General features: G+C 41.4%; 1 protein-coding gene across 3 annotated transcripts in view; it reads left to right on the top strand.

Annotated features, from left to right (window-relative positions):
- The window catches only part of mindy3 (MINDY lysine 48 deubiquitinase 3), a 133,536-nt gene extending 122,284 nt beyond the window's left edge, over positions 1-11,252 (top strand). For 2 of the 3 annotated variants that reach the window (XM_078538455.1, XM_078538453.1), the window contains 2 exons: positions 7,302-7,373; positions 8,918-11,252. In XM_078538455.1, coding sequence (XP_078394581.1) covers positions 7,302-7,373; positions 8,918-9,067 — 222 coding nt within the window. In that variant the 3' untranslated portion in view covers positions 9,068-11,252. The remainder of the gene's footprint in view (positions 1-7,301; positions 7,374-8,917) is intronic. The other variant, XM_078538454.1, reaches the window with a different exon arrangement.
- The last annotated feature ends 1,446 nt before the right edge of the window (positions 11,253-12,698 follow it).

Raw genomic sequence — 12,698 nt, 5'->3', positions numbered from 1 at the left:
GTGTTTTGAATTCCACATTCCCATCTACCCCCGATTACCTTTGACTCCCTTGCCTAACAAGAACCTATCTACCTCTGCTTTAAAAAATATTCATTCAATGACCCCACTTCCACCGCCTTCGGAGGCAGAAAATTCCAAAGTTGCACGACCCTCTTGAGAGAAAAAAAATTCTCCTCATCTCTGTCCAAAAACGGCAACCCTAATTTTAAAACAGTGCCCCCTAGTTCTGGACCCACCTACCAAAGGAAACACCCTTTCCATGTCCACCTTGTCAATACCATTCAGGATCTTATATACTTCAATCAAGTCACCCCTTGCTCTTCTAAACTCCTGTGGAAACAAGCCCGGTCTGTCTAACATTTCCTCAAAGACAGCCTGCTCATTCCAGGTATCAATCTAAAAAACCTCCTGTGAACCACCTCCAACGCACTTGCATCTTTCTTCAAATAAGAAGACCAAAACTGCACACACTATTCGAGATGTGGTCCCACCAATGCCCTGTATAACTGAAGCATAACATTCTTACTTTTATGTTCAATTCCTCTCATAATAAAGGATAGCATTTCATTAGCCTTCTTAATTACTTGCTGTACCTGCATACTAACTTTTTGTGACTCCTGCACCAGAGCACCTAGATCCCTCTGCATCTCAGAATTCAGCAGCCATTCTCCATTTAAGTAATACTCTGCTTTTTTATTCTTCCTGCCAAAGTGAACAACTTCACATTTTCCTACAATTTACTCCATCTGCCAGATTTGTGCCCACTCACTCAACCTATCTATATTTGGCCTCTTCACAGCATACTTTCCTCCCTATCTTTGTGTCACCTGCAAATTTAGCTACCATGCCTTCAATCCCCTTATCTAAGTTATTGATGTAGATTGTAAAATACTGAGGCCCCAGCGCAGACCCCTGTGGGACTTCACACGTCACATCCTGCCAGTCAGAAAAAAAACCATTTATGCATACTTTCTGTTTTCTGGCAGCGAGCCAAGAAATTCCCTGGTATCTAGGCTCCTCCAAATCTAGCGTTTTAAATGATCCCAATTTGCAGCCACCATTTTCAGCCATGCTATCGGTTGATAAGGCCCTAGTCCTGGATTTTCTTCCTGGACACTGTCCGCCTCACTTCCTCTCCTCCCCTTTTAAGGTGCTACTTAAAACCTACATTTTTGACTAAACATTTGGTCATCTGACTTTATGCCTCCTTATGTCAGATTTAGTTTGATAATGCTCCTGTGATGCACCTTGGGATGTTTTACTATGTTAAAGGCAGCATATAAATACAAGCTGGTGTTAAAGTGAAGTACTGCAATAGAATCACACAGAATCACAGTACAGAAGAGGCCCTTCGGCCCATCTAGTCTGCACCAACACGTGAGAAACACCTGACCTACCTACCTAATCCCATTTACCAGCACTTGGCCCATACTTTGAGAAAAATAGATAACCCCCAGATAAAGTTATTCACCTCAGATAAGAACAAGTGGTAAATTCTGCTTCAATCTTTGGGGTCCCATTGTTCTGGCTTGACGAGTCTTCTTTCTTGCGTCCTGTATGTTCTTGTGTTGATCCCTTCCTAGGCTTACCATTCATCAAACAATTGTTGGTGCTTTAAATCTCTTTTATTTCCCCTCCCCACTCCCACGCCACACAAAAAGAAACATTCTTGATCATTCTGCAATTTTGGCCCCAGTTTAAACACTCCTAAGTGAATGGGTTAAAATCGGGCCCATTATGTGCAAGATTGGCTTGCTTACTTTCAAAGAAATTTCCTTGGGTTCCACATCTGTATTTGTTTTTGTATTTTGGAATTTGCAGGTTTTACTATCTGTACTGTCTATATTGTAGCAATTGCTAATTATGAGACTTGATATAAATGTGACACTAGCGGCAAACACGAGCCAAGAATCAAAATTTTCCCTTTTTGACATTGTCTATGAAGAAACGGTTTTAAAATTGTAATTCCAAGCTTTTTTTAAAATCTGTGTTTTGTACTGTGCGGGAAAAAGGGCACCTTTTGAACCAGCACAGTATGTGGTATAGTTAACCTCAGCAGAAGTTCACATTTAGAAATTGAATTTGGGTGGCCAGCAAAAGAAATCTTGAACCTTTGTAAATTCATAACTTAAAACAATAAATAAGGAAGGCCCAATTTAAAAACCCATGAGGAAAATAGTGAAGTTAATTATTTGTTGACATAAATAGATGTTTTCAAAGGCATCACTTGATCATTTCAATATTTTTAAAATTCATTTCCCGTTTGATTTAATTTCAAACTCAAAGGGTTCACAGATAGCAAGCTACACTCCAGATATTTCCATCGACTGCTATGGCTAAAAATAGCTTTATCCTTTTGTGCATTGAGAATCCTATATAATTTACTCAAATGATAGAATTTAAACTAACCTACGAGACTTCTTTGAGGATGTAACAAGCAGGGTGGATAAAGGGGATTCAGTAGATTAATATTTGGATTTCCAAAAGGCATTTGATAAAGTGCCACATAAAAGGTTACTACACAAGATAAGAGCTTATGGTGTCAGCGGTGATAGATTATCATGGATCGAGGATTGGCCAACTAACAGAAAACAGAGTCAGGATAAATGGGTAATTTTCAATTTGGCAAACTGTAACTAATGGAATGCCACAGGGATCAATGCTGGGGCCTCAACTATTTATCATCATTGTTAATGACTTGGATGAAAGGGCCTAGTGTATTGTCAGCAAATTTGGCTACAATACGGAGATACATAGGAAAGCAAGTTCTGAGGAGGAAACTGAATCTGCGAAGGGATGTGGGTCGGTTAAGAGAGTGGGCAAAAATTTGGCAGATGGAGTATAATGTGGGAAGATGTGAGGTTGTTCACTTTGGCAGGAAGAACAGAATTGCAGAATATTAGTTAATAGTTTCTTTAAATGACCTGGAATACTGTCTTAGAGGGGAGAACTTTCCAAAGCCCTGTACCACTGGTAAGACCTTAACAATAATGAATCGCTTGCTTGTCAGAAAATCATAGATCCACTGCAATTTAGAAAGCATGTAGTATTAATCTTGATCAATGACAGTGAAAAGATACATGGTTTGAAGTTTTTAATGTGAGTGTTAGCAAAAGTAAAATACAAATTATTGCAGATACTGGAAATCTGAAGAGGAAAAGGTTCCAAGACCTGGAAATATGGTGCAAAGAGATCGTAGAGTGCAGACCACCCTGCCTGCCATGTACAGATGGTGGATCCCCACTCCCAGCACCTGCCCCAACTTCCTCCACTCCTAATGCCTCCGGTCCAGCTATCTCCCACCTTTCTCTACCACATTCCCGGGTTACAGGACCCTTCTCTTTGTCAGATTTTCAACACTTCCCTGCCCTTCTGCTGTAACTATTTGCACCTCCTATGGATCCATCTTTTGTTTCTTTACTTATCCCACTACGTTGCGCCATCGCTTTTCACTCAGGCCTCCACCCTATCACACACCTTCCCCTTTGTTCTCCCTTGCCCCGTCTTTACCAGGCTTGGTACTTGCTTAAAAACTGTTAAACCCTTGCATCTTCCAGTTCTGATGAAAGGTCATCAACATTGGATCTATAGTGCCAAGCAGCCAACCCAACCAAGCGGAAATTCCAGGCTTTAATTTACACTTGTTTATTAGCAGTTGCGTGCTACATGCATCACCATCTAATTTTCCTGGTTTAATTAGTATTTTAGCACTACATGCATAAACATTTCTTTGTAGTAAGTAGCTATTCAGTGAACAAAAACAAAAATACCTGGAAAAACTCAGCAGGTCTGACAGCATCTGCGGAGAGGAACACAGATAACATTTCGAGTCCGTATGACTCTTCAACAAAACTAAGGAAAAATAGAAAAGAGGTGAAATATAAGCTGGTTTAAAGGGGTGTGGGACAGGTAGAGCTGGATAGAGGACCAGTGATAGATGGAGATAATCAAAAGATGTCATAGACAAAAGGACAAAGAGTTGTTGAAGGTGGTGATATTATCTAAGGAATGTGCTAATAGGTGACATTAAGGGTAGAAAGCAGGACAAGCAAGGTACAGATAGCCCTAGTGGGGGCGGGGTGGGGAGAAGGGATCGAAATAGGCTAAAAGGTAGAGATAAAACCATGGATGGAAATACATTTAAAAATAATGGAAATAGGTGGGAAAAGAAAAATCTATATAAATTATTGGAAAAAAAGGGGGATCGGAAAGGGGGTGGGGATGGAGGAGAGAGTTCATGATCTAAAATTGTAGAACTCAATATTCAGTCTGGAAGGCTGTGAAGTGCCTAGTCGGAAGATGAGGTGCTGTTCCTCCAGTTTGCGTTGAGCTTCACTGGAACAATGCAGCAGGCCAAGGACGGACATGTGGGCATGAGAGCAGGGTGGAGTGTTGAAATGGCAAGCGACAGGGAGGTCTGGGTCATGCTTGCGGGCAGACTGAAGGTGTTCTGCAAAGCGGTCACCCAGTCTGCGTTTGGTCTCTCCAATGTAGAGGAAACCGCATTGGGAGCTACGAATGCAGTAGACTAAATTGAGGGAAGTGCAAGTGAAATGCTGCTTCACTTGAAAGGAGAGTTTGGGCCCTTGGACGGTGAGGAGAGGGGAAGTAAAGGGGCAGGTGTTGCACCTTCTGCGGTTGCATGGGAAGGTGCCGTGGGAGGGGTTGAGGTGTAGGGGGTGATGGAGGAGTGGACCAGGGTGTCCCGGAGGGGACGATCCCTGCAGAATGCCACCGGTGGGGGGTGAAGGGAAGATGTGTTTGGTAGTGGCATCATGCTGGAGTTGGCAGAAATGGTGGAGGATGATCCTTTGAATGCGGAGGCTGATGGGGTGAAAAGTGAGGACAAGGGGGACCCTATCATGGTTCTGGGAGGGAGAGGAAGGTGTGAGGGCGGATGCGCGGGAGATGGCAGGACACAGTTGAGGGCCCTGTCAACCACCATGGGTGGAAAACCTCGGTTAAGGAAGAAGGAAGACACGTCAGAGGAACTGTTTTGAAAGTGGCATCATCAGTACAGATGCAACGGAGGCAAAGGAACTGAGAGGATGGGATGGAGTCCTTACAGGAAGCGGGGTGTGAGGAGCTCTAGTCGAGGTAGCTGTGGGAGTCGGTAGGCTTGTAATGAATATTGGTGGACAGTCTATCACCAGAAATTGAGACAGAGAGGTCAAGGAAGGGAAGGGAAGTGTCAGAGATGGACCATGTGAAAATGATGGATGGGTGGAAATTGGAAGCAAAATTAATAAATTTTTCCAGATCCAGACGAGAGCATGAAGCAGCACCGAAGCAATCATCAATGTACCGGAGAAAGAGTTGTGGGAAGGGGCCGGAGTAGGACTGGAACAAGGAATGTTCCACATACCGCATAAAGAGACAGGCATAACTGGGACCCATGCGGGTACCCATAGCCACACCTTTCTTCCTCCAAATAAAAGGTGTGGCGATGGGTACCCACATGGGTCCCAGTTATGCCTGTCTCTTTATGGGGTATGTAGAACATTCCTTGTTCCAGTCCTACTCCGGCCCCCTCCCACAACTCTTTCTCCGGTACATTGATGATTGCTTCAGTGCTGCTTCATGCTCTTGTCTGGACCTGGAAAAATTTATTAATTTTGCTTCCAATTTCCACCCCTCCATCATTTTCACATGGTCCATCTCTGACACTTCCCTTCCCTCCCTTGACCTCTCTGTCTCAATTTCTGGTGATAGACTGTCCACCAATATTCATTACAAGCCTACCGACTCCCACAGCTACCTCGACTAGAGCTCCTCACACCCCGCTTCCTGTAAGGACTCCATCTCATTCTCTCAGTTCCTTCGCCTCCGTCGCATCTGTTCTGATGATGCCACTTTCAAAAACGGTTCCTATGACATGTCTTCCTTCTTCCGTAACCGAGGTTTTCCACCCACGGTGGTTGACAGGGCCCTCAACCGTGTCTGGTCCATCTCCCACACATTCGCCCTCACACCTTCCTCTCCCTCCCAGAACCATGATAGGGTCCCCCTTGTCCTCACTTATCACCCCATCAGCCTCCGCATTCAAAGGATCATTCTCCGCCATTTCCGCCAACTCCAGCATGATGCTACCACCAAACACATCTTCCCTTCACCCCCCCCACCCCCATCGGCGGCTTTTCGCAGGGATCGTTCCCCCAGGACATCCTGGTCCACTCCTCCATCACCCCTACACCTCAACCCCCTCCCACGGCACCTTCCCATGCAACCGCAGAAGGTGCAACACCTACCCCTTTACTTCCCCTCTCCTCACCGTCCAAGGGCCCAAACACTCCTTTCAAGTGAAGCAGCATTTCACTTGCACTTCCCTCAATTTAGTCTACTGCATTCGTAGCTCCCAATGCGGTTTCCTCTACATTGGAGAGACCAAACGCAGACTGGGTGACTGCTTTGCGGAACACCTTCGGTCTGTCTGCAAGCATGACCCAGACCTCCCTGTCGCTTGCCATTTCAACACTCCACCCTGCTCTCATGCCCACTTGTCCGTCCTTGGCCTGCTGCATTGTTCCAGTGAAGCTCAACGCAACTGGAGGAACAGCACCTCATCTTCCGACTAGGCACTTTACAGCCTTCCGGACTGAATATTGAGTTCTACAATTTTAGATCATGAACTCTTTCCTCCATCCCCACCCCCTTTCCGATCCCCTTTTTTCCCAATAATTTATATAGATTTTTCTTTTCCCACCTATTTCCATTATTTTCAAATGTATTTCCATCCATGGTTTTATCTCTACCTTTTGGCCTATTTCGATCCCTTCCACTACCCCCCCCACCCCACCCCCACTAGGGCTATCTGTACCTTGCTCGTCCTGCTTTCTACCCTTAATTAGCACATTTCTTAGATAATATCACCACCTTCAACACCTCTTTGTCCTTTTGTCTATGACATCTTTTGATTATCTCCATCTATCACTGGTCCTCTATCCAGCTCTACCTGTCCCACACCCCTTTAAACCAGCTTATATTTCACCTCTTTTCTATTTTTCCTTAGTTTTGTTGAAGAGTCATACGGACTCGAAACGTTAACTGTTCCTCTCCGCAGATGCTGTCAGACCTGCTGAGTTTTTCCAGGTATTCTTGTTTTTATTTTGGATTTCCAGCATCCGCAGTTTTTTGCTTTTAGCTATTCAGTGAGATTTGTCGACATCTGCTGCTTTAATCATTGTGTGACTTGACTAATGATAGTGTGACAAGTGGAATTAAACCCCAAAGCTGTGTAGTGCACTTTGGAAAATAAAAGCATAAAATCCATGTAAAAGTCTCCCATTCTGTTGTACTTTCAGGAATCTACCATTCCAGATTCATTTACTGTTTATCACTACAATGGGTTGAAGCAGTCTAACCACAGTGAAAAGGTGAGGCAAGCATGGAACTTAACTGTTAATCATCTGCACTTCCTATCACTTTGGAAACCCTTGATTTGCGTATGTACATATCGATAATATATATTAAACTCACCTTTCTATACAAGCACGCCAATCTTATAAAGTTCATGAAAATGTTTTGAGTAATTGCCGGTATTATCCAAGCCACAGGGTGCAGTACATCTTGATATGGGTTCTGATGAACACATTAAAAACTAATACTGGTAGAATTATACAGCACAGAAGGAGGCCATTTGGTCTATCATACCATGCAGTTCCAGCTTTTTAAAACAGCGATACAATTAGCTCACTCCTCAGCTAATTCCCTGTAGCCCTGCAATTTTTTCCTAGCACAAACTAGTAAGGCAATAAAGCAGTAATAGGAAGGATTAACTTTTGGAATCATTTAAGCACCAATTTTAACCAAATACAGCTGGTGAGTGCAGGCTGTATGCAAGTTGGAATTGGAAGCCCAATTTACATCTTGCTTGCTCCCTTTTCATCTCTGTTGAAGTCAAAAAGAGCAGGATGTAAATCAAACATCTGACTTAATTGTGCACTTTCTCAGTTAAAATTGGGGCTTTCATTATTAAAATATGTATTAAAGTATTTGATGTAAATGATTAGCATTTGGTGCTATGCATTTATCGAAGACTTGCCAATTGTAACAGTAGACAACTTGGCATAAAAATAAGGTCATGAGGCTCTATAGTGGTACTCGAAAACCAAGTAAATGTCAGGAGCAGGACACAACGTTTGCAATCTTTCAGCTCTGGCTTTTTTGGGATCATTTTGCAACTTGTGCTACTAGAGAGAGCCAGCCACACACATCAGAAATGCACGCTGCCAATCATTTTCTAATTATTTTGGCCTGAAAATCTGCCAGTGGTGTAGACTGATAAAAATTACCCCTTTTTTGCATTGCCCAGTTTCATAAGATCATGGAAAGAGGGAAAAAAAGAATATATTTTTACAAAGCTCATCCTTGAGCTTCCTATCACCCTCCCCCAAAAAAGGTTACGGTACATTCTCCACTAAAGGAAAAACAGGTTGATTAAACACTTCATCTTTATTACCTTAAACAAACCTTTACCAACCACTGGGAACAATTACACTGCAGAGAAAGAAAACAGGCCACGCTGACCTTTCACCATGCATCCAGCCTCTTGGCTTGGGAGTTGAAAGAACTCTCACGTCTTGTTTGGAATCCTCATGATCTTTTTCTTTCCTTTCATTTGCTGTGTACTTGTAGGTCAAAAGATTAAGTATACCTCACACAGCTGTCCTCAGCGTTAAAACAGTTAATGTAGAAAAGGCTATGTGCACTCTGTGTGAAGGCTTTCCTGCTCATAGAGTGGTTTATTAGTTTCACATGCAAAAGATACAACAGTTTTAGTGTACTGCTTAAAAATATATATGTTACTGCAATATTTTGAAAAGATATTACAAAATTTTTTTTAAATACATTTCTGATGAACCAAGCACTTTTCAACTTTTCAGACAATTAAAATGATGTTTCTTCTGTTATTCAAAAGGTTATGTACGTTGAAGGAACTGCTGTTGTCATGGGCTTTGAGGATCCAATGGTGCGAACTGATGACACTCCAATCAAGCGCTGTTTGCAAACTAAGTGGCCATATATAGAGCTCATGTGGAACACGGACCGGTCACCCTCCTTAAATTAGGTCCAAGAAATCAAACCAAAGTTCCAAATACTGTAAGCTGTACTGCTTATCAAAACCTGTACACGGTTGCTGCTAACTGGAATGTAGTGTCCCTGAAGTCCTTAAGAAACTGTAGACCTTAATTATTCTACTAATTACTGTTGATAAAGTTCCAAGTCACTCGTCTTCATTGTTAACCAGAAGGTTATCCATAGAAAAGGGAAATGTGTCATCAATTTAACTAAGTTAGAGGGAGATGTTGTTTCATTATATCATCCAGGAAATTTAAAACCAAAATTGTCTAAAATACTGGCGTAAGGAATGATGTACAGATTTGGGGCCTGTAATTCTGGGTCCTGCCTATGCCACCAGAACTGCAGTGGAACAGGACTCCTGGCCAATAACAGTCAAAAGTATAGACCCCAATGGGATGCCAGAGGCGTTAAATGGACTGAAGTGAAATTCCAAAAGAAAAAATGTTCAAATAAAAATTGCCTGTCAGTTTAAGATGACCAATTCCTTATACTAGTAAACCTGCAGCCTTTGGCAGTCCCAACACGAGATCTACATCAGCTCTCACTTGTAGGTTCCTTTGGGCCTGAGAAGGGCACACTGGCCAGAATTTCTGGCATAACCCAGGAATGTACTTGGGCTGCCCCAAACGTGCTTCGATGTTAGGACAGTCAGTGATATGCCCACCGTAATTATTTCTCCACTGGACAACTTAGACCATTTTCTACAGAGTGGCAGTGCAGAGGAAGCAGATTCAACCCCAAATTAGAGAATTCGATTCATGTTCTAAACTAAGTACAAAATATTTCAAGAATTGCCCAGAATGTTAAGAGAATAAAAACAAAAATTGCAGGAAAAGCTCAGCAGGTCAGGCAGCATCTGTGGAGAGAAACAGAATTGACGTTTCAAGTTTCTGTTCTGGTGTAAGGCCACCTCGACCTGAAATGTCAGCTCTGTTTCTCTCCACAGATGCTGCCTGACCTGCTGAGCTTTCCCAGAATTTTTTTGTTTTTATTTCAGATTTCCAGTATTTGATGTCTATCCCCAATTGTCCTTGAGAAAGTGATAGTGAGCTGCCTTCTTGAACCGCTGCAGTCCATGCGGTGTAGATACACCCACAGTGCTCAATAAAAGAATGTTTTAAAAACAACCTTTCACCTAAGGAATCCTTCTGCAAAGCATAGCAACATAATTCATTCAAATAGATGTGTTCCGTTATTGTCATCATAGGACTCACCATAGAAGATACCCCACCCCCCCTAAGAATAATGATTCCCGATGTAGTGTGCATGACCAGAGAAAATTCAGTTGCCAGCTGGACTTTTTCTGTGCAGAAAACGTTCCGGCTGATAGCATGTATGTTGTATGTAATCCCTTTTATGATGTCAGTGCAGCACATCTGCTTGGACACACTACCATTCTGCTGTGCTCCTCAGGGAACCCATTACAAAAATGTTATTCTTAATCAGTAGGGATCAGTTCAAAACTGCATGCTGTGGGTCATAGATGGAACAGGTCATAGATGGAACTAGGACGGAGGGGAGAAATTACATTGAAAAAATTTGCCCTTTAAGTTAAAGTACATGAATTTTTAGCTTTAACATAAACAGGATTGACAGCATCCTGTCTAATTGGGTGCAGTCAGTGAGTTTATTTATCTTCAACATCCCATGAACTTAACCAGTGACAGTGACTAAAAATTTTATCTTTTACAGTGATCTCTTGGAAAAAAAATTCATGGATATGTTTGGAAGAACCATTTGTTTAACTTTGTTTTACTTTGTGGTGCATTGCAATATGTTTTTAACTACCAGCTGAAACACTGGGTATGTGGCTCTCAGTAACATACTGGAATCCTGTAGTTTACATTCTCAAAAATATACCACAGTGGAAGCCATACAAAGGTAAAAATATTAATCCAAATTGTGGCTAAGTACAACGTGATGCATTCTGAATCTTTTCACTGATTAATGCAGCTTATCTCTGAAGTTATCCAGCTGCACTGTTACATAATATTGCCAAGATTTGTTTTCTTTTGTGTCAAAATTACACTGTTTGCCAGTGTTCATGTGTATTTAAATTCTGCTTGTTAGATTGCATGAAAAATGAACAATTTCTTGTGCACAAAATACCGTGTTCTCTTATTTATTATCATTTGGCAGTTGGCCCAAAATAAAAATACTGTTGAAAAATGTTCTTGAATTATTTTCTTAATGCACTTGAGCTAACTTTGACTGTTTTGTTATTTAAACCTGTTTCTAGGCTGAACAAAAACTTACTGTAAAATTAATTTTCATTGAATACTAATTTTCCAAAACAATAATTCTATCTGTAAAGAACATCTTTAGCAATAAATGGTCCATGTTTTGTTTTATTGGAGAATATTAAAATAATTCCGTTGATTCTAGAAATTCTCATTTGTGTTTTTGTTAAAGAATCATTTGGAACAATTCCTCGGAAGCATCAGAAACTAATAGACTAACAATGAGATATCTCACAAATATGTAACATCCTGTACAATAACAGCTACAATTTAGGCAGCTACACAGGTAACTTAACCCCTAATGTGTCAGTGTCCTATTTGTAATTATCTTTTTTATTGTACAGGGCAATAATTGACACTTTTTAAAAAAATTTTCTGCAGGATTCTTGTATAAATGTGGTGTGAGAACCATTTCTCCTTAGACAACGAAACATTAAGATGGTTACGACACCAGTGAGCATGGTAATGATCAAAATAACTAGGGCATACTGAGTTTTGATTGATTAATCTGAATACCTTTCAATCAATATGTAACGCCCAATCTCAACATCTGATAATGGTAAGTCAGTTGTAGTTGGGTCAGTTTTCCTTGCATGATTCTTGCCCTCACACCTAGTTTCACGACAGAGGCTGTTGCAGCTTGTTTGAAAATAATAAGCAAGATCTTGTCCTATTATTTCCCTCGGGTAGACCAATATGAAAATGCAACCTACTAAAGAACAAAACAGGAGCAACTCAAAAATAATCAAAGTGTTGGATTGCAGCGATCCAACCAGAAAACTGCGGCAAATCTCGGAATTAACTCGAAAGGAATAGGAGGGAAAGGGTAAATCTACCATGAAATGAGGAAGAACACCTATAGTGTTTGCAGCTTGAATAGGATAAGATTCAAGTGAGCTGTCAAGGAAATTGAGTTCCCCAGACACATTGGTGGCAGATGTAAAATAAAACTTTGACTATCCTGCAGTAGTAACTTTGCGTTTCTGAACATTTGATGCAATGTTGTTAGTTTATTAGTGAGTGACAGGCATTTTCTAGATATACTCAACTTCTGGCAGAGTGACTTGCTAAAGATCCACAGCCACAAAGTAACCATACTTGCGGCCAGAAATAAAAAGAAAGTGCTGGAAAAACTTAGCAGGTTTGGCAGCATCTGTAGAGAGAATCCGAAGAAGAGTCCTGTTGGAATCGAAATGTTAACCTTACTACCTTGTTGACCTTGAACCTTTGTTGTGCACAAAATGTCTGCTGCACTTGATTATCGACTAGTAATTGCACTTGGAAGGTGATAGATTACATGAGAAGAGCATTAGAATATTTGCAAGATGTGAGATGCTAAATAAATTAAAAATTGTTCCATCTATGCTTTCCTGCTTT

The sequence above is a fragment of the Cetorhinus maximus genome, chromosome 3 (genome assembly GCF_964194155.1).
Source record: "Cetorhinus maximus chromosome 3, sCetMax3.hap1.1, whole genome shotgun sequence".
Lineage (NCBI taxonomy): Eukaryota > Metazoa > Chordata > Chondrichthyes > Lamniformes > Cetorhinidae > Cetorhinus > Cetorhinus maximus.
The sequence above is the reverse complement of the archived record's forward strand: the minus strand, read 5'-3'. Positions and strand labels throughout refer to the sequence as shown.